Source organism: Bacillus rossius, chromosome 2 (assembly GCF_032445375.1).
Source record: "Bacillus rossius redtenbacheri isolate Brsri chromosome 2, Brsri_v3, whole genome shotgun sequence".
Lineage (NCBI taxonomy): Eukaryota > Metazoa > Arthropoda > Insecta > Phasmatodea > Bacillidae > Bacillus > Bacillus rossius.
This window is the reverse complement of record NC_086331.1, coordinates 114,193,531-114,215,064: the sequence shown is the minus strand read 5'-3', so window position 1 is coordinate 114,215,064 and position 21,534 is coordinate 114,193,531. Positions and strand designations below refer to the sequence as shown.

Here is a 21,534-nt window from a genome sequence, read left to right as displayed (position 1 = left end):
AAATAAGTGGCATACATAAAATATTTTATCTTATTTAAAAGTATTAATTATTATTTACTCTTAAACAATGTCAAATTTGTGTTCAGTTTTTATTGTTACTAATGTAATTTATGGTATTTGTTATTTGGTTTATGTCTGAATTGCTCTCTCTTAATGTTTTTTTTTCTTTGCTTAAAAGTAATAAATATATTACATATTTTTAAAATTATGTGTACTGTTCGGTGCTGTATACATACCTGTAACTGAAACTTTCCATACATTTTATAGCTGCTGTTAATGGCGGAAGGTACAAGATTTACTCACGAAAAGCATGAAATTAGCAAGAAATTTGCTAGAGATAAAGGGCTGCCTGAATTGAAGCATCATTTAACTCCAAGGACAAAGGGATTCACAAGCAGTGTGCCTTACCTCAGAGGCAAAGTTGGGGCTATATATGATATACAAATTGCCTTCAAACAGTGAGTAGAGCATTGTAACATAATTTGTCTGTACATGCTTTAAAGTTGTGATTATTTTTAAATAGAAAAGGGCACTTATAATACTAAAGAGCTTTCTGTATTTAGTTGCTGCATACTGTAAGCTGTTCTTTGTTAATTTTTAATTGATGCGTTTAATTTTGTGGTCCAGTTTTTTTGTTATTTAAAGTAAAACAAATCTTTGAGGCAAAAAATATGTTACTGTGGGTAGTGCAAAGACCTTTTTACATAAGCCATTATACACTGCACAGTTTTTTACCGCAGTGCTAAAGCATGGGGGTGAAGTGTATTTAATTAAAGATTAACACAGTGTTGTAGGTTTGTTTTAAGAATAGCTGCTTACACCTTCACACCTGAGGATCCATGTTGTGATAAAGCCACTCAACTACCTAGAAATTAATAATAGTATCATCACAAGCAGTGAAAAACCATGTCTCCAGTCTGTTTTTGGAATTATAAAATTTTGATCAAGGGTTCTTCCACCATTCTTTATTGTCTACAACTGCAGAGAAAATCGGGCCAGTATTTTATTAAATTATGCAAATTATGTGCAGTAGCTTCAGATAAACTTCCTATTATTATTATTGAGTATAAAGCCCCCTGATGCTGGTGGGTTCTACCTTAAAGTCAGACGTGTAGAAAACCTCGTGGCCTGGTCATCACATAAAGCAAGGCATTGCTTTAAAGAGGCGGAAAAGTTTTTGAGCAAACGACTGCGGAGCTCACCCCATCAGTTGCACTGTAAAAGGTCTGTGGCCGTCCACACACTCTCAACACACTGCGAACTTGCCTCCTTGGCTGGCAGTCTTACAGTCCCCATGCTGTGGTGCAACTCACGTCTTCCTTAATGCTGACCGCTGATAGCAGCGTATCATGTAAACTGTTCTTAATAAGTCTGTAAAAAACTTGTTGCAAACAGAAATTAAATAACTTAAAAAATGGTGGTAAAATTACAAGAAATGCAAAATTAGTTAGGCCGACCAGACAGCATTACAGAAATATAATTTTTTAATGTTAAAAACAGGTTAAAAGAAACTTAAGAAATTAAAGCCAGAGTGTTACCAACTGTGAGATAAAATCACTAGTTCTAGTGACATGTATAAGTGACTTTTTCTTATCTGAATACTTATGTATCTTTAGTGCTTCGGAGATAAAATCGGGGATGTAACTGGCACACGCAGGCCAGAAGCCATGCCAAAAGCATTTCCTGTTTCAAAATCTGCACCCTTCACTCAACTCGCTCTTTCATCAATACAGCAGTCTGGTCTGTCTCTTGCGTGACTGGACACGCATGGCTGAAACAGCTGAGCATGCATCCGCTAACACTTCAGCTAGTCATATCCAGATGTACATCTGGAACACATTGATCCCAAGTGACTGTAGCAGGTTAGACCTAGCGCAGCTGTTCTTGTTTTGACTTCTGCCTGTATGTTATTGAACTAACTCAAAACTGAAAAAGAGATTGATGTGCCTTAGTGAAATTTTTTGATTATTTTATAAATTAGTTTCAACCCAGACAGCTATGACACCCACTTCTTCAAGATGGTAATTTTGATTAGAAATATGCAGTATTTATTTATTAATAGCTGTTCATACTCTGCCACAACAATTGTTGCTAGTAAGCATTTCAATGTAAGAATTTCCATGTAACCATGTTTCTGTTAAACAGATTTTAAAGTAATTATCAAGTTGTGATACAATTGCCATAAAAAAAAGGATGGTGTTTAATCTGAGTACATTTTGGTAGATGATGGATAACAATTTGGAAACATAATTTTCTTTGTCAAGACATAATCTTGTTCGGATTCTTATTTAAGTTAGGTTGTTCGCACCGACCTGCGTTTGTTCAACTAAACATTTTCCAAATGCTCAGCTTTTTTCTTAAATACTTTGTCTATTATTTGCAATAAAAAAGTTGTTAAAAAAAATTGGTTGTCTGTAAAGTCGGTTTACGGATGATAGTTTAACGTGACAATGTCATAACAAAACATTGATGAAATGATTGATCCAGAAGAAAATTAAATATTCAATTCAGCCTGAGACTGAGCCGTAATAGGTTTTTGCAACCAAACCATTTAGGCATTAAAAATATGATATTCTTTGAGGAAGTAATTTTTTTTTAATTTTTCTATCTTTTGTATGATAAAATCTACCTCTGCATACTTTTATGAATAAAATTGAATAATTTTTAATCAATTATCACTATTTTGTATAGATACAAAGAAGGAGTGAAATGAAATTTACAATTTAATTGATAAATTTACTTTTATTTTCACTCATTAATTCAAAAATGTTTATTACTTAGGTAGTGTCGCGCACGCCATATTTATTTTTACAAGTACAAAAATGGGAGGTATCGCGGCGGCGGGGGGGATTCGATCCGTCAACCTTTGGATTGGTAGTCAGCGATGCTAACCGCACGGCCACGAGGCCATCTTGGAAATAATAATTTCAGATGTTGTATATATGCTTATAAAAATTTTTGTGTTGTGGAAGTTTTAAAAACGTATTTAGTCCGCCATGTTTATTTCTTATAGTGGTAGGCGGGAAATTTAAAATATAGTGTCGGCCGCCATGTTTATACTAACTTCATGATCGTCGAGAATGTTTTAACGCTTTTTCGCAATTACACATTTAACGACGAAGTTTGTTCGTCCTGAAATTAAACGTAGAATTTAGTAAAAATGCCCTTGCAGTTAATAAAATAAGTATTAGTAAGTTTAAGAAAGCATTTCGGCTTTAATCTCCAACCCAGACACTCATGGTGCACTGGGACAGAGATTAAAATTCGTCGAGAATATTTTACGTTTTTATGTCTTCCAGTGCTCAAAATGATATGCAATTGTGGCTCCGGGCACGAAATTTTATTTATAATTCATTAATAATAACGCCCCTCGCGATAAACAAAGGAAAATATGTATTAACGAGTGCCGGGTTGCCGCGGAAGACAATGAGCGTAACGGGACACATCGTAGTGGGACAATGTGCGTTACGGGACACTTTTTCATGCGTGCAGCCGGCATTCATCGATTTATTAGACGTCACGTCAAAAATATTATGCCACAAAAATTTTAAACTAGTCCATTTTTGTTATAGTTGAATTACATTACTAACCTTTTGATTTATTTGTATATATGTAGGGTATAACGTAACACTGGTGCAATAAATACCATCCAAAATTATATATTGTATCCCTGAAAATTTAGGGTCTACATTGTACCTCCAGTTCCCATGCTACCGAATAGCAACAGATATTTAACTGTTGAAAAAAACATAGTGGTATATGTTTTCCTTTCAATTATGGTTTCTTATAAGTAGAATAAGATGTATGTGTATTCTAAGGCCATACAAATATGTTTATTTTGTTTCAGTACAGAGAAAGAGCCTACAGTAAATCAGATGTTGTATGGAAAGCCTGTTGAAGCGCACATGTACGTTGAACGTATCCCTTTAGAGGATGTGCCAGAGGAGGAGGAAGCATGCGCACAATGGCTACATCAGTTATATCAAAAAAAGGTATTTTGCCATAAAATTGGTAACAATTTATTTGTTAATGGATTGAGAAATTATGAGGGGATTTTAGTCGTAATTTTTTTTTTTTTTTTTACAAAATTCCTTAAGTCTCCTTCAAAGTACTCTCCATTAGATGCGATGCACTTGTCAAGTCTTGTTTCCCACTTTGATATCCTCCAGTGCCCACTGCGAAGCTGTTTTTACCACCTCCACATCATCAAAACGCTTCCCTTTTAAATTTTTCTTCATTCTCGGGAACAGGATAAAGTCGCACGGAGCAAATACCCCAGAGGCGAAATAGCGGTTCACTCGCAAGGCCGTGTGTGCGGGGTGTTGTCGTGATGAAGGAATCAGTCACCTGATCGCCAAAGTTCCTGGCGTTTCCTCCGCACATGGGCTCACAAACATCTTAAAACTTCCAAATAAAAGTGCTGGTTAACAATCTGGCCAGGGGGAACAAATTCCCGGTGCACAATTCCACGAACACCAAAAAAGACAATGATCATCGTCTTAACATTCGACTTCACTTGTCTTGCATTTTTTGCTCTGGGGGAGTTGGGAGTCTTTGACTGGCTTGATGCTTGCTTGGTTTCTGGGTCATTTCTGCATTTTTTTGGTTTCATATTTTTCCGTAAAAAGTATTTACAGGGTTGCCACAGTCAGGAGAAATCTGAGAAACAGGAAAAACTTAGAGAATTGAAAAGGTATCTTCAAAACCTGGTTAATATAGTGAAATTAATCAATATTTAAGTTACAAATCAGTATTAGTAATTTTCCTTACTATGTAGCATCTTGATGTCTTAAAACCGGTATGTATTTTTCTCATAAAGTCGTGTACCGTTAATAATCCATACCTAATTTTTACTAACATAAATTAAAAATTAGGGGTACAGAGACAATTCTTTATTAATTTTAAGCAGTCAAATATCTATAGTATTTCACATAATAATCAATAATATATAGTTTCAAAGTTTGATCAAACGTATTAGTTGTATTTTTCAGTGGGGCAGTGTTGTTTACGAAATGTTGATGGAAATGATAAAAGTGCAAACTAAGTTTTGTGCAGGAAATCATTTTATAGTTGATTCCGAATGTTGTGTTTGTTGAAACCTGTTTTGATAATGTGTATTGTAATATATCAATAAGCAGATGAGACAGGGAAAAAAATTTAGGCAGGACAGGAAAACCAGTGAAATTGGTTGAAGTAAGAGAGTGGAAACCCTGTTATAGTATCACATGAATTGGGAAAACCATGGAAAATATTTGATCATTAATTTTCATAGCTTAGTTACTTCTCTCTCTCTCTCTCTCGCTCTCTCTCTCTCTCTCTCTCTCTCTCACTCTCTCTCTCGCTCTCTCTCTCTCTCTCTCTCACTCTCTCTCTCTCTCTCTCTCGCTCTCTCTCTCTCTCTCTCTCTCTCTCTCACTCGCTCTCTCTCTCGCTCTCTCTCTCTCTCGCTCTCTCTCTCTCTCGCTCTCTCTCTCTCTCGCTCTCTCTCTCTCTCGCTCTCTCTCTCTCGCTCTCTCTCTCTCGCTCTCTCTCGCTCTCTCTCTCTCCCTCTCGCTCTCTCTCTCTTTCTCTCTTGCTCTCTCTCTCGCTCTCGCTCTCTCTCTCTCTCTCTCTTTCTCTCTCGCTCTCTCTCTTGCTCTCTCTCTCTCTCGCTCTCTCTCTTGCTCTCTCTCTCTCGCTCTCTCTCTCTCTCTCTCTCTCTCTCTCTCTCTATATATATATATATATATATATATATATATATATATATATATATATATATATATATATATGCATTGCAGATATTAGAAGTGAACTGGAAAGTGTGTGGGGCAGCAATTTACTTAATCTCTTTTATCATTCTAAAACATTCAGAGTATAAGAAACGGAATCACTTACTTAATAGAATTGCGTAAGTTTATCACAATATTTTCCACAAAAAAAAACCATTGTTAAGTTTGCTCCAAATATCCACAAAGCCTCGTGTGTTTTGTCCCTACCTGAGATTATAGTGCTTGTGTAACATTTTTTTTTTGTATACATTTCTTGTTTTGAAAGTTTGTTTCCCATTTATAATTTTTTTTCCAATTTGTTGGAAACTTGCCAGATTTAAATTAGTGATGCACCGATTCCGATACCGATTAACGATAATCGCCGATAATTACATTTTACCGATTAATCGTTATCACCGATTATTTAAATACCGATACCGATGTAAGTTGTATTTTACGCATCCTTTATTTTCTAGTCAGATTTCGTAGACATATTTCGCCGCATATCTTACGCCAGATTTTAAATAAAAAAAAATTAGGCGCACACTCACTATTTTAATTTAGTATTCATTCCCGCCGCTATTTATTTGTAAACACGCAACTAAGAACCATAGATACCTGCATACAGATAAAAGTTGTACTGCCAACTTTAGAATAAGACAGCATTAAAGTGGTTGCGATTACGATCAGGTTTAGCAGCGCTAGCAATCATAGTGAGAAATAATGAAAACGTCCGAAAGGAGATAGCGGTTGATTTAGCACCAAATGTTTGCGAACTTCAGTGTTGGCTAACTTTCCTGTTATTGGCGTCTTTGTTGACATCATATAATCTATGGAAGTATTCCGAAGGTGTGTTTTTAAACGTAAATGTTTATTATTGCGAATGCGTATTTCTGAAAACGAGACTGTTTTAAACAATGGCGCCTGTGAAGATATTTTAATTCTTAGTATTGCTTGATATATTATTATTTGTTTAATTTAGCTGTTGGAAAATGAAAATGTGATAAAATAATCGGTAATCGGTTTGTATCGGTATCGGCCGATGTTTATGTTGGTTATCTGTATCGTTTCGGTAATCGGTAAAGCCTTATCGGTGCATCACTAATTTAAATTGTAAAGAATGACTAAGAGGTTCTAGCAAATGAGAACATTTCTTACAAGCATGGGTTTTTTTTTAAGAAAGCTCTGGTTCACGAACCAATGACATGAGAGAGATAATATTTTACCTCACCTCTTTTTTCAATACCATCTCATACGTTTGTTTTATGTACCAGTATTTCTGTGCACCTCTACGATAAGTAAGAAACCGACTGAGGTGGTGAATTGAAAAAAACATTTGACTTTCATTCAAGAGGACCCAAGCTCACATCTCTGTCCTGTATATGTCCTTCTCCATTTACCTTATGTGCTAGACATGATACCAAAATGAATAAAAATAAGATGCAATTTTATCTTTTTAAGATAGAATTAAAATATGTGCATGATTATTCTGTACACCAATCTCTCACTTAGCATGACTAATGTGTTCTTAAAAATGTTCGTGCTATCCGAAATCTCATATTCTGAAGCATTGGTCTCCATAAATAGCAAGGCTAATTTACTTAATGTGTTCCAAAATGTGTAGGGAAATATTCTTTACGTAATATAAATGCATAGAATAACACCCAATGATAAATATGTCACACCATTTATCTTCATAAGCCTACCATCAAATACTTTGTATGACAAATTTGACACAGTGTAACGGGAGATAGTTATCATCAATTGGCTGGTTGACTTGCCCGCCCGGGCATGACCTTCAGCTCACGTCGCGTACCTTTCTGCGAACTTTCCAAACCATCCTTTACTGGCAATGAAAATTATATTACTGTCCAGATATTTACATTTTCATTTTTCAAAAAGTAAAGTGCTTATTCGTGTATCATCGCTTGGTTCACATAAATCCTATTAGGCCCGTGATTTTTTTTTACATTGTACCATTCATTTAACAACCTTTTCCATGTGAATCATCTGTTAATTTCTGTTCCTGTACCTAATGTCAAATATATTCCCACTAGTACAACCAACAGCATCAGACTTATACAAACGTTTGATAGTCCTTATTTTGTACGTTTCGTTTTCGCTGATACTGGCTAGATTTGAGTTATCTCTTCCCCCCTTGATGGCTAACTGTATGCCACGGCACATCTGTTGTTTACAGATATTGAAACAGACTTCGTGGCGTCATACCCAACTTTATTTTTTACCTGCGGAGATTTCGTGCTACTGAAATTTATAGATGTACTATTCAAGACTGGGGCAGTAAAATTAACATTGCCCTAAATGAATTCACGCAATCTGAAGACATGCTAAGTGAGGGATTGGTGTACAGGATTTTTAATGTGCTGCTATTTTAATTTACATTTAATCCATTTATGATAAATTTTTGGAAAATGTGAAAAAAATAACTCCTAGATCTTCTAAATATTCAAATCAAAATTATCTATGTAGGATATCTTAGGTGAATTTAGCCAATCCTAATGGTAACAAATGTTACCAATCTTGTGATGCACTTACTTCATAATACAATTTGTTTTCTTATTTCCTGTTTCAGCATGGATCATTTTAGAAATTTTGACCTAAATGACCAGACTCTCAGTAACCACTAGCCCAGAAATTGTGTCACTTGATGGTTTCTCTTCATTGTGTTTGATATTAAATAGCTGACGATGAAATAGTTACTATAGTCATATACAGTGCATTTTATTAGTACATAAAATTTTCAGATTAAAAGTTATCCATTATCAGTATTTTCACTTTAGCTCGAACTGCATCAAAACTGTTGTTCAAATCATTGATACCTAGAAGGGTTTTACGCAACTCACCATACCACCCTATCTTGCGCTAGTGTGTTCACCTACCCATACCTAGTCATTCTACATCTGCTGCAATTTTGGTTCGCTTTTTGTAGCCAGTATTTTTTACCATTTTATTTCTTATCCTCTACCGTTTCCTCTACAGTATGTCTTCACCAAAGATTGAGTTATATCAAAATATTAAATAACCGGACTTTAAGCATTCTCATTCCTTTCAACTCCCACAAAGAATTTTTTGCTGCACACAATAAATTTTTTTATAAAATTCTGAATTTTTATTTTGAAGGCATCTCACATTTTTATGGAAAAGCAACACTTCCTTTTATACGATAAGGGAATGGGCTTATATCTGCTCGTCCCAAAATCTTATGTTAAGTCATCAGTTTCACTGGCATCTGTAAAATCCTTGTTTTTATGATTGGTTCATTTCGGTTAAGTACCAAGGTAAACACTGATTTTTGTCTTATAAAGGACTGAAATATGCATCCATTTGGCTACTAATTAATTTTCTGTTATTGCTTGGACTGAACCATATAAAAAGAACAATGTTGTTCTTTAAAATGGTTGGTTGCCTTGCTTTTTTTTTCAAGAGTTCATGATTATGTTAAACTTCTTCAAAGGGAATATGTTTTTTTGCTGCCCTTAATTCTGGATTTAATGGTCTGATTTTTTTTGTTCACCTGTTTTATTTGACAATCCTGAATTTCTGTTGACCAATATACTCTTCCCATGCTATGATCTTTGCATGTTAGGCTGAGCTTGTTTCCTCTAGTTTGACTTCTTAACTGGCTTGACTAGGTTACTTGAAACTTGTTATTGGCATATTTAATTCAAGAACGTTATTTTTTGTCTGTTCCACTTGTTGGTGCCTGCCTGGAATCATCCAAAAGTGTTTTTATTACAAATTGAAGTTTTTGTGATGCATGTGTACATCATATTTACCAAAATAAATAATTCCTTTTTTTTTTTCTTCTAACCAGTTGACTATATTATAGTGTTTTTTTTTATTTACATGTGGGTTTAACTTAAGGAAAACTTATTTAAAGAGAGAACATAGTTTTCCACTGTATGAACCATCACTGTCATGTTTTTATGCTTTAGACTTCACTAAACACTTAACTAATTCCAGTTGCTTGTTTTTCGTGTAAGCTTATCTGAACAAGCTAGTTTTGCTCTGTGATTGAAGAGCAGTGTTAGTGGGACATTGAAAACTTATAAGCAGTAAATTGACTTTGTTATAAAATGCTGTGAAAATTGCCCTTTTTAAGATATTGGCAAACTTGCAAACACTAACAAATCCTCACTTGAACCTTCTGTGTGATGATGTAGAAGAGCACAACAGAATGTATATGTTAGCTGTAGTATTGCATTTTTTTTTCTAGTGTCATAGTTTTTAAATAATATAATGCAAATAAATACTGCTTAATTGTAGAGGAATATTTTTAAAATTATTTCATTAATTAAAATTTTCAAAGTTTGCCAAGTTGATGCTTTCAAGTAATTGCTTAATACTTTTTAGTATATATTGTGAACACGACAGTGTAATTTGTTATTTTGTTTTAAGTTACCACTCTTTTTCGTAAAAAATATAATTTTTTAAGATTCTTTTATTTTCAAACTGATCAATTTTGTTTGCTTATAAAGATTGTTTTCATGTATTGTTTATTTTGCAGGATTCCATGACTGACAGTTTTATTCGAAATAATGATTTCTTTTTGGAAAGTGGAGTCAGACGTGTGGATGGATTTCGACTGCAAAGGCGATATTACAGCATGATTAACACTCTTACGTGGGCTTTCATTGTTTTAGTACCAATGTTATATTACTTGTTCAGGATACTTACATCTGGGTCAACTTTAGAAACAACTTTTGGAGTAGCAATTATTGTTGTATGTAAGTACAATTATTTATTTTACTTAAACAAAAATGATATGAGGTATAGTAAATATTTTATGTTGTGTTTTCTTAAAGTGGCACAAAATAATTTAACACATCTTTAAAAAAATACCAATTAATATTTGTTATAACTTTACTCACACCACACAACCCTACGTTTAGAGGTCTCTAGAAACAAAATATTTAATTTCCTTAACTGGGAATGTTTTATTTTGCTTTTCAAGTAGCATAAATATTGACTGTAAACAAACAGTGCATCATAACAATGCACACTATTAAGGTTATTTTAGTTGTAGGTAGATAGTGAACTTTTTTTTAATAAATCTTGTCTGAATCCAGGAGAAGTAATTAATTTTTCTTTAAATGTAATTTGTTTCAGTCACATGTTGTTAGTGCAGCTTGAAAGAGTTTTAATAACTTTTTTTTGTTGTTTCAGTTTTTATTCTGCGGTACCTAATGATTGGTATGACCAAGATAAGTAAAGCCTCTTCGTATGGAACCATCCCTTCCCCTACAACAGAGATGAAACACTTTTCTAGTGGAGCGAAGAGTAACTGAAAATGAAAAGTGTTTTTGCAGACACTGGTTATTGTAATCAGAAATGTATTTTTGCAGATGTGTTTTGATTTACATATAAATTTGCATTTATAGTATAAAATATTTTTAGATATGAAGCTCATTCATTCAATGTGAAGTAAGAACAGCATTTGAAATTTAAGTGATAGAACAATTTCAAACCTTTTGTTGAGTTGATGGATACACATAAATCACTTTATCATCAGCAAGAAAAGTTTTCTGATAAAAAATTTGCTTGGAGTGTAATTTTATTAAGAATACAGTGAACTCATTTGGGATGTACATCAGTCGCACATTCTTAAGACTTAGCTTTCCACTTCACCCAGATAAAGCTATGCTCCATTTTAATCATCATTGCAGTCTTCCATTGTTCTCCACAAGTAGCAGATTGAATGTGTACATGTTTGTGTGCCTTTGTGCTGAAACTAAAGCAAAGCAAAGCAGCTGTTAGGTGGAGATTTGCACAACATGCTCCCTAGAGGCTCTGTACACTTCTGAACTTAATTTTACTATTGGTTCCACAATTTGGTGGAAATCAGTTTTTGTGTTCACAGGAAGACTTTAAAAGTCTCCTGCAGGCATTATAAGTTGCCTTTATATGTTTGTAAGCTTTATATAATCAGTAATGTTTCATTTCAGCTGAGATAAATTTTACTATGTCCTTACTTCAGTACATCTGAAACAAAACTTTATACAATCCTTAAACTAAATTTTTCTACACTAAAAGCTGGGAATTGTTGCATATGATTTACGCACAAATATGTGAAATATGTGAAAAGCACTGTTCACATTTATTGTTTTATTAAGTTTTCTCTGTTACTAAAATGGAGATGGTTATGTTCAAAATTAATATATGTTTGTATTAGATGTAAGAATTTTTTTTTAATATGTTGGAATAATTTTTTTTTTTGTAATTTGCTTCAAAGTAGGTAAATAATGAGAACTGTGGAAATACCGTGGTGTGCCATTAAATGTATAAGAGGATTTGAAAACAGTTCCACCACTCCTTATTTCACTTACATTCAATGTGTGATTTTTGGTATTTTTTCATCTTAATAATTTACTATAGAAAAAAGCTTTAATTTCCATGCCCATTTAAATGCTTTTAAAAGAAACAAATTTTAAAAATGCTCGGCTGTGTTTATTTGTATAGTGGTGATTTAAGAATTTTTAAAATTCTCTGGAAAAGTAATTTATTCCACGGAAAATTTCTTTCACCCCCCGCCCCCCTGAAAAATGTAAATTATTTAAATATGAAAATCTCTAATTAGTTCTGCAGCTGATGTGATGAAGGAATTTCTTGAAATATTTTGGGTTTATTTATTGTTACCTACTACTATAAATATTTTCAGTGTACATCTGGTTAGAGACAAAAAAAATTTGAGATGGTTTTTAAATTCATGTTAGTAGTGTTGTATTTTGGAGTAGTAATATTTATACATTGTTATTATCATTATTATGTCTACTTTGAAGCTTTGTCCTTTGTGTATCTTGTTAATGTATTTATGTAATTTATATACAGTGTTTACTGCCAATACATATTATTTAATATGTGTTTTTGTTACAATTAGGTCAAGAAATGTTAAATACAATTTAATAATTCATAGTTTTTAGATTTTGATGCATATTGTTTATTTTTCTGAGCTAATATGATAAAAAAAGTATTCTCATTTAAATGTTATACTAAACAGTAATATATATGTGCATGTGTATCGAAAAATAATTCTTGAATTTTGGAAACACTTTCTATTTGGATGAGAGTACTTAGCTGCAAATGCTTGCAGAATACGAGTTTATTTTCTAATTTTATCAGTTTTCTTTACAATATAAAGTTATCTAAGTAAGTTCATGCAGTTTAGTAAAATGTATGTTAGTGACACTATTGGTAATCTAACATGTCTTTCTAACTCATCGTCTGTATGAAATTAAACAATTTTTGTTGTAAAAGTGTTGAATATTATCAAAATGTGCATGTGTTGTACAACACAAGATTAAAAGTTTTTTTGTTAAAATTTTCATTGGGTGTAAATAGTTATATAATTCTGTCATTATTTTGTCCTGAAAAAAAAATTACCTTCATCAAAACAACAGTGAGGTTAGCTTGGTTAGTGGTATTATATGTATATATAAATATATGTAACTAGTATTTAATGTACATATAACTTTGTTGATAAAAGGAGTTTTGTTTTGGAGTCTGCAAACTGTACAGTTAAAGAATAATGCATAGTTACAAGTTTTCTTTCATGCTTAGTGTCTTCTTGTCTCTTGTGCAGAGATTTTCCATTATTATTTATTGTAGGTATATTGAAAGAATAGACTAGATCTTTAATTGTAATAGCTGTCTGTGATATTACTAAACCATACTATTGCATTGAGAAACAATAGCAAGATACCGCCTTGGCTTTGTAAACTAAGTACTTTTATTAGTGATGTGTCAGTTCTATGTTTTTCCCAGTTCTCAGTTCAGTACCTGTTCTTAAAAATCGGTTCTCGGTTCTAGGTTAAACTTCACACAGTTTCCAGTCATACCAAAGATACGTTATAACCTAATAAATTGTGTGTTTGTTTATTATGACTTATCATCACCCCATTTTACCATAGTCCGACCACAAAGAAGTCAGGATATCGACATCCTGTGGCGCAGCAATATCTAGTAATACGTTTTAACAACTTTTTTTCGCTAGGTCAGTAATTTAGGTGTAACAATAAAAAATAGCTTGAAAAAATTTAAATAGTATGTGTTCACAAGAGATTAAGAAAATTTTATAAAATTAATTATAGTAAGTAGCAACACACCAAAGAAATTGCAAGTTATGTATGGTCAGTGTTATTTTTCCAAAGGTCTACTTTTAGTTGAAATGATCATCCCTATCTTCTAGGGAAAAGGGGACAAAAAGAAAGGTCGGGATCTCTGCACAAAGAACTCTTTTGTTTACAGTCTGACACTTCCTGTTCAAGAGTTATCTTTTCATCTGGGTGGCTAGCGCAAGTAAGGGAAAAGAAGACTGCACTCTTGCCAGCAAATTTCATTCAAAGATTTAAAATCTTTAGAAAGACTTGTGCGTGTCAGTCGCTGCCAAGGTTTAGCTGTTAAGCTTTTGGTGGTGCTGGGATTATATTTATGATTATCGGTTTTGTGTTGGTTAATTTGCTGAGAACTGCGAAAACAGAGAACCGAGGCAGACTCATCACTAACTTCTATTTGGTATTTTGTTCATGCAATTCAACTGACAATTGTCTCATCAGTATAGCTGACAGGATGGTGTTAAGTTTTGTGCATGCAGTTATGGGTTTTTCTAACAAAATAGTGTTGCAGATTGAATAAACATTTAACCGACCTAAAATCCTTCCAGTGAAGTCTGAAGTGTCGAGTTGTGCAATAATTACTGCAGATTGTGCAAAACATTGTTGTCTGGTTTCAAAACTTAGTGAAGACAATTGTGTATTCCACTGCTATATTCTACTGCCACTACCATTTATAAAATCAGTTTTCTCTTAGATTTTGGCTTTTGTAATGCAAGTTGACTTGCTTTAGTAAAGTCCAAATAAAGTACTACAGTTTAAAAAATCTTGGTCATATCTTTTGATAACTTCTGTAAAAGCCTCTACACTGTCTTGTGTGTGAGGTAAGTTCCTGATCTTAATGCTAATGAGGGTTTATTTTGTACGTGTAAGTTTGTAATTTGTTATATGCACCATCATCATGTCTTGTCCTATTATGTTGTTGGTGGATAGGTGTATACTTAAGAAGATTGCTTTAAAAAATTTTAATTTATTCTTGCTTATTTGTGTTACTTTTCTGGTGACTTACTACTATATTAATGTAAGTGTATGTAAAAATACTGGTAAAATATTTGTATGTTGTGCTCATGAAATACTTAGATTTTGCCAAAATAATAAGTAATTAAAAAATCCTGTCACATCATAATATTTTTTATGGAACTGCTACATTTAGGGTGGAATTCATAATCTGGAATTTTCTTTGCAAACAACCATCACTTGCTGAAGGAGTGCTTGATGTATAAGCTTTGCTTAAATAAGTGATGAATTCGTATTGGTGAAATAAGTATTACTTGATGAAGTTGGTGTTTGAAGAAGCACTACTTATAGGTCAGTTTTGCATATGCTGCGTAGGATAAAAATTTAGGAAATAACGAATGCAGCGTGGGCTCATTTTCGTTATAGCGATAGATTACACACCTGTAATTTTGCTCTAAAACAATGAGAAAACATCTACAATTTCCTTAATAAATGAGAAACAGCTTCGCACAATTCCATGCGTCCGGCAAATGAAACAACGCGCATGATGTGGCCGTATTGGCAACACCGCACAAGGTGGGGCTCCACAGCGAGCATAGCTTGCCTCGCGGCGACGAAAGCAAGTGTCGTTAACCCACTGCGACAGGGCCCTGCTGTGAGCATTACTTATTTAGAATCACGCCGACTATAGCCCGTAAATGAGCATAACTCGTCTCACACTTGCATCGTAAGCGTTGTGTACGGTGTAGTTTCAGTGTACGGCACTACGCGCATTGTTATTTATGTCTAGTTATACGCGACGCGTGTAACTACGTACTTAGCTTAAGACATGGATAAAAAAAGAAAATCTCTTGAACTATCTACTAAATTGAAAATTTTACAAGAGTGTGAAAATCTGCCCGTCAGCAGAAGTTAAATTGGTAGATGCTACGGTTTGATTCCATCAATTTCCAAGGGTCTGTACGAGTGATTATTTTTGTGTTACTGACCAATTGTCTGAAAAATTATTTTATATAATTTGTTTGGTTGTCCAACGTAATTAGAGGTTTTTTAAATTTTTTTTGTGTTTGACATTTTTCATAGGTGTCAATGTGAGTAATAATGTGACTAATTTTAAAATAAATTTCACTACATCTTTGTGTTTACATATTGTTAGTAAGTATTCAAAACACCGCAAATATGCACCCGATATCATCAGCTTAGCGCACATGTCTCCAGCAAACCAGCTGCGGTCAAAGCGACAGGAAGCGGCCGGCATGAACTTGCATGACCCCGCCCGCCCGTCTCCATGTAAACAAACAGCTGTGCGCTTAGCCACGATGTGCGTGACGGCCTTATCATGGCCACGCGGTCTCATATTTCGCAGTCGGCAAGTGCTGATATAGCTTAAAAATGTTATTTTAGTAAGTTTTATGTATATTTCCTTTACTTTTGTTGTGAATTTCCATAGTAAAAGCAAGCGAGAAAATAATGTATTTTAAAAATGCTACAAAAATAAGATTTTTTTAAAATTTGGCTATAACGAAAATTTGCTATAACATAAACTTTTGGCTCCGTTATAAATTTACGTTATAACTGACTTTTCCTGTATTTACTTAAACATGGCATCATGATTGCTCGTTGACGTTGGAAGTGAAAGATATTATTTTAGCGAGTTTAGAGAAAAGTTACCTTAATGTTTTATTTATGATATAAAGCTGTTATATTGAAATGAGTTTACAATGTTTTCCCTGCAAGTACAGAAATCTAACTTTGGCTAATACACTGTTACAAATAAATATATGTGATTGCGGTTGTGATGTAACTTTAAAATAATTTACCACATTTTTAATATATTAGTGCTAGACGAGTTGTGTAAACATTGTTAGCTTTCGGGCTGGAATCAATTTATGTGAATCTATTTTACATCCAAATTATCGACAGTTCTTACGACCTACCATTCTAAATATGATACGATTCCTTCCTTATATGGTACAATTCCACCTTACAGCTGGAGAATCGACATGCCCATCCCTAATTTTAGCCTTTTATGAGTAACTAGGCTACTATTGATCATTTTATTAAGCTAAATATATATACATTTTAGGAGAAACTGTATTAAACATATTTTATTTTTCAAAAACAAGTTTTGCAACCTATTCAGCAGTTTTGTCTCGTATTATATATATACAGTTTAATTTATGTAGGTTTCAAAAAATAATCATGGGTAATAAAGTATTTTTCTCCATTATATGAAAATCATAGTAAAATACTTCTTTATAAATATATTCAAAATTATCCAATGTATAACAGAACTACCATAAACAAAATTAATAATCTATTTTTCACTTCAAACTACAACACAGTATTGTCATTTTTGTAGTATATTTTCATGTGATTGCCTTTTTCCATTAAAGTCTGTCATCTTTGTAGTAAAAATAGTTTCGCAGACCAATATACATTAAAACCCAGTTTTTTCTACCACGTTTATTACAACCACCTCTATTAAGACCACTTTTCGGGGAACCATGAAAATTTGTTAAAAACTCGAAAATTGAATTAAATATGCAAAAAAAAATTGTTTTGTGCTGGCTTTTGTCTTGGCGAGCGCTACTACAGGTGGTGCAGTAAACACCATCTCCCCCTTGTTGATCTCTTCACCCTCCTTGCACGAATATTGGTTCGGCGTCACCAGGCATGTCTTCCCGCTGCCTGCCCGGCAGCTGACCATCGTGATACTGTTTGCCCGTGACCACACTACCCTTTCTGTTTGCTTCTGTTGCTGCAGCTTGGATTTCTCTTGGTTTTGATTACCGTTTCTTGACGACTGTTTACTCGCCCTGTGTCAGCCGCATCTATAATTTTTAGGTAGTAAAATGTAACGTTCTTCTTGAATATGGGTAGCGTCATACTTGTCCTCTGTATAATTGAACAGATCAAAGGAAGTCTTTGTGTACCGTGTCTCAGCTTATTGGCACGTAAACAATACGGCACTGTGTTGCAGCTGGGTCTTTTCCTGTCTGCTCTCTGTCCTCCGTTGCCAATGAAGAGGGATGGGATGGTAGTCTTCACTCGCCACTTCTTCTCCTTTCATCACCCCTCCTATTTAGACACTACAAAACAAAAAGGCAAAGGAGGAGACCATAAAGTTTACACAAATCCAAAAATGGATTGAAGCAGTATTTTATTCGCTCTGTGTGCAGAACGATAACTGTAGTGTATGGCATGACATGTTACATTTGAAAGCATGGGAAAATGCAGTGAAAACCTGTCATGCTCACAAAATACGCAACTAACTGGCTAATTTCCCCTTCTCAACTTGAATGCCAGCGCAGCAGACACTTGTCACGCACTTTACGGGCAGTGATGTAATGTCACTGAAATTAGCCTTCGTGATCTCTTACATGGTTTTTAGTTACAGAGCACGTCTAATAAACTAACATTTAAATAATTCCTTTTGTTTTCCTTATGAAATCTATGTCAAAAGTACTTGGTGCTCATTAAAAGATACAGTTGTGCAAAACATTATGCCATTTTATGCACATTTTGTTGGCAATAGGTGGTTCAGTATGCTTTTTTTGGTTTCTTTTCCTTTCAGAAAACATCTGCAATTAAATACATTTTTATTTAAGTTTTAAAAACTTGTCATTTTGGTACCAGGCACCACTGAACACGAATTTGGTGCAAAAGAAGTATAGGGGCCGGGTATGGGTTATTTGGTCCAAAATGTGTAGTACGACCCCCCCTCCCCCCTCAATTTTGACCGTATTACCAGGAAATGTGAGGGCTTGTAAACTACGGGGTTTAACTGTACATTGTATTCTGCAACTGCAACATAACTTGAGTGATGCTTAAGTTAGCTACTGATCATACTTGATGAAGAATAACTTATATCAATGAATAAGCACTGCTTTATTTACTGTCAATTGTGGAGACTTAACATCTATTTATTATCTAAATTTTTGGAGAACAAGCATTACTTGTTTTGCGACTATGAATTGCTATTTAGTAATACTTGGAACAAGGTGTAGTTAATGAAGCATTACCCCGAGTTTGGCAACTAAGTAATACTTGTTTTTAGGTACTGTGAGTTGAAAGAAGCAACACTTGTTTTAAGAAATGCTTATATGACTATGAATTCCACCCTTGAAGTTGTATGCCATGTCGTTGGTGATATTTTTTATTGCATGCAGTGTGTTACTACAAAATACATGTATGTAATCTGGCAGAGTCAATATTAAACTGTCTTGACAAAAAAAAATTATTTGATACAATTTTATTTTTGTATTTTCAAACATGAGAAAATTTTAGTAGTTTGAAAGAGGTAAACGTAAGTTGTAATTGTTAGTTTAAGGTGCTTCAATATAATAAATATTTTTGTCTTGTTATGCATTATCAATTATTTTTGAACTAGAGCTTCCATATTTTATTCTTCACATAAACTAAACAGGAGACACATAGTTATGTAGCCGAATAGTACAATATTTTATGAATGGGTTACATTTTCTGAAAGTGCCAGTTAAGTAAAAACTGTATTAATTAAATTCTCTTTTTTAAGAAGAAACAACTTTTGAGTTCAAGTTATCTTGTGGACCTTCCAAAAATATTTGCATCATATTTCAAAAATAGTACAGCTTATAGAAAACTATTAAGTATGAAAATTTATTATATTACCATTTAATAAAAAAAGAAGATAGCTTTTATTTTTAAATTTTTGTCCTAGTGGAGGCTTTGTTCAAATTCACAGTATTGTGCCATGTTATGTTAATTTTGTGTCACTATCAATTGACTACAATTGGATTGAATAAATTATTATTCTCATTGAACATAATGCACAATCATATTTTCCCAGAAAAATGTCAAGCATATAAAACTTTTAACCAAAATGTTAAACTCACAGTTTTCAATTAATTTCAATTTTTTTTTAGTTAGTGGGCAGGGTTTGTTGCAGTAATTACTATTAGAAGCTTATAAAACATTAAACCAAAATATAGCCTATTGGTGTCACATTTTTTACTTGATTTTAATCTCTCTTACTTTGGGGAAGGGAGGGGGGGGGGGGATAAAAGTACAGTAGCCTCCCGATTATCAGAGTGCGGGTTTTCCAGTTTGCGGGTTAACTGTGCCGTATTTCCATAAACCATAAAAACAAAAATAATTTTTTGACTCTTTTATTTCCATGCGCTCACAATGGCAACAGTACTAGTGTAGCATGAAATACAATGCAATGAATTAGTAATTCAATAAATTGTGATGAATCAGCAAACGATACTTCCTCTTTTCTTAACAGTTACTCATTTCCTTCATTGCATTTTTATTTCAGACTACGCCAGAGTGCTCAGCAGCGAACGTTTATATTCCACCCTGCCGCTTGGCAGGCGTGTCGGCAGCAGCTCTGGAAAGAAAAGCTGAAAGCTTTCAGGGCTGGTTTACCTCGTGCTTACTACGATGTGCTAGTAGCAAATCATGGCATAACACACTTATCAAACAACAGTGTCAGGAATTACGTTAACAGGTTAAATAATCTTCCAATAGAAAATATGTTATTCATTTATTTAAATGTATTAAGGCATATGTATATTCTGTTAATTAATTTTAACGGAGTAGTGTCTTGTGTAAAAGGGTAGATAGCAAGCATACTTACCTGATTGGAAAATTAATTATTTTAATTAATATACTCTCTTAAGGTAAAAAACGTATTTGACTAGTGCTGTTTTGATTAGTGTCCTGTTGTACTGGAATGAATTAGGGTGTTTGTTACAGTGTTTGTCTAAATATTCTGGATAAAAAAAATTGTAATCCATTTTTTTTGACATTGTTTTAACCTTGTTTTTCGGCTATCCGTGGACGTCTTGCCAGATTGCCCAGGATAATTGGGAGTCTACAGTAGTTAAATTTGGCTAAGGGAATATATATATCCTCCACAAACCCCCCTCCCCCTCAAAAAAAAGTTTTAAAAATCTGTTATTACCACCATTAAATTGAATTTGAAAGCAAACAGAGCAAGGTGGTTATATATCCCCCAAAACAAAATAAAATTCTGCATACGCTTATAATGTTCAAGGTCATGCGGATTGATTCACATGGATGCTTGGGGGGGGGGGGGGGGGGGGGTGTTTGACAACAAACAACTTCACATTGGAATTTTCTTTTCCCAGGCACAATTTTCATGCGTCTGTTGTATCAGCATGTCATGGATACAGTTGCAGAAGGTGATTAGATAAACTTATCTGACATTACTTCAAATGCCTGTACATCATCTTTATTAACATAGCACAACTTTTGAAGTGATTTGCCTGAATCCAGTTTGATATTTCTGTTGGCTTTAAAACTTGACAGCATAATATTTTTGTGTTTCATTCCATTACCATTTTGCAAACATCACAACACAAATAACTATTTAGTTTTAACTCAACCACGACTAGATACCAGTTATTATCAAGCAAACTTACTTTTGCCCATGGCAGAATGGCAGGCACTTGATATTTTCAAAGGGCAAAATGCTGTGGTTCGCAGGGTGGTTATGTTTTGAGACAGAGTTTTAAATTGTGTAGCCTGGGCTAACAACAAGTTTGGGGCAGGTTAGTAGCAACAGACCCATTACAGAGAACTGAAGAGGAGATATATATGGCGGAGCAGCAGTGTAATAATTTACACAAACTTCCTTTCTAAAGGGAGCTACTCCCTCTTAAATTTTAAAATAACATTACCTATTTATT

General features: G+C 33.8%; 1 protein-coding gene across 6 annotated transcripts in view; it reads left to right on the top strand.

The window, feature by feature from the left end:
• LOC134529640 (1-acyl-sn-glycerol-3-phosphate acyltransferase gamma-like) overlaps window positions 1-19,433 on the top strand; it is an 81,728-nt gene extending 62,295 nt beyond the window's left edge. For 5 of the 6 annotated variants that reach the window (XM_063363948.1, XM_063363944.1, XM_063363945.1 and 2 more), the window contains 4 exons: window positions 268-458; window positions 3,848-3,992; window positions 10,279-10,498; window positions 10,938-19,433. In XM_063363948.1, the coding sequence (XP_063220018.1) occupies window positions 268-458; window positions 3,848-3,992; window positions 10,279-10,498; window positions 10,938-11,059 (678 nt within the window). In that variant the 3' untranslated portion in view covers window positions 11,060-19,433. The remainder of the gene's footprint in view (window positions 1-267; window positions 459-3,847; window positions 3,993-10,278; window positions 10,499-10,937) is intronic. The other variant, XM_063363946.1, reaches the window with a different exon arrangement.
• The last annotated feature ends 2,101 nt before the right edge of the window (window positions 19,434-21,534 follow it).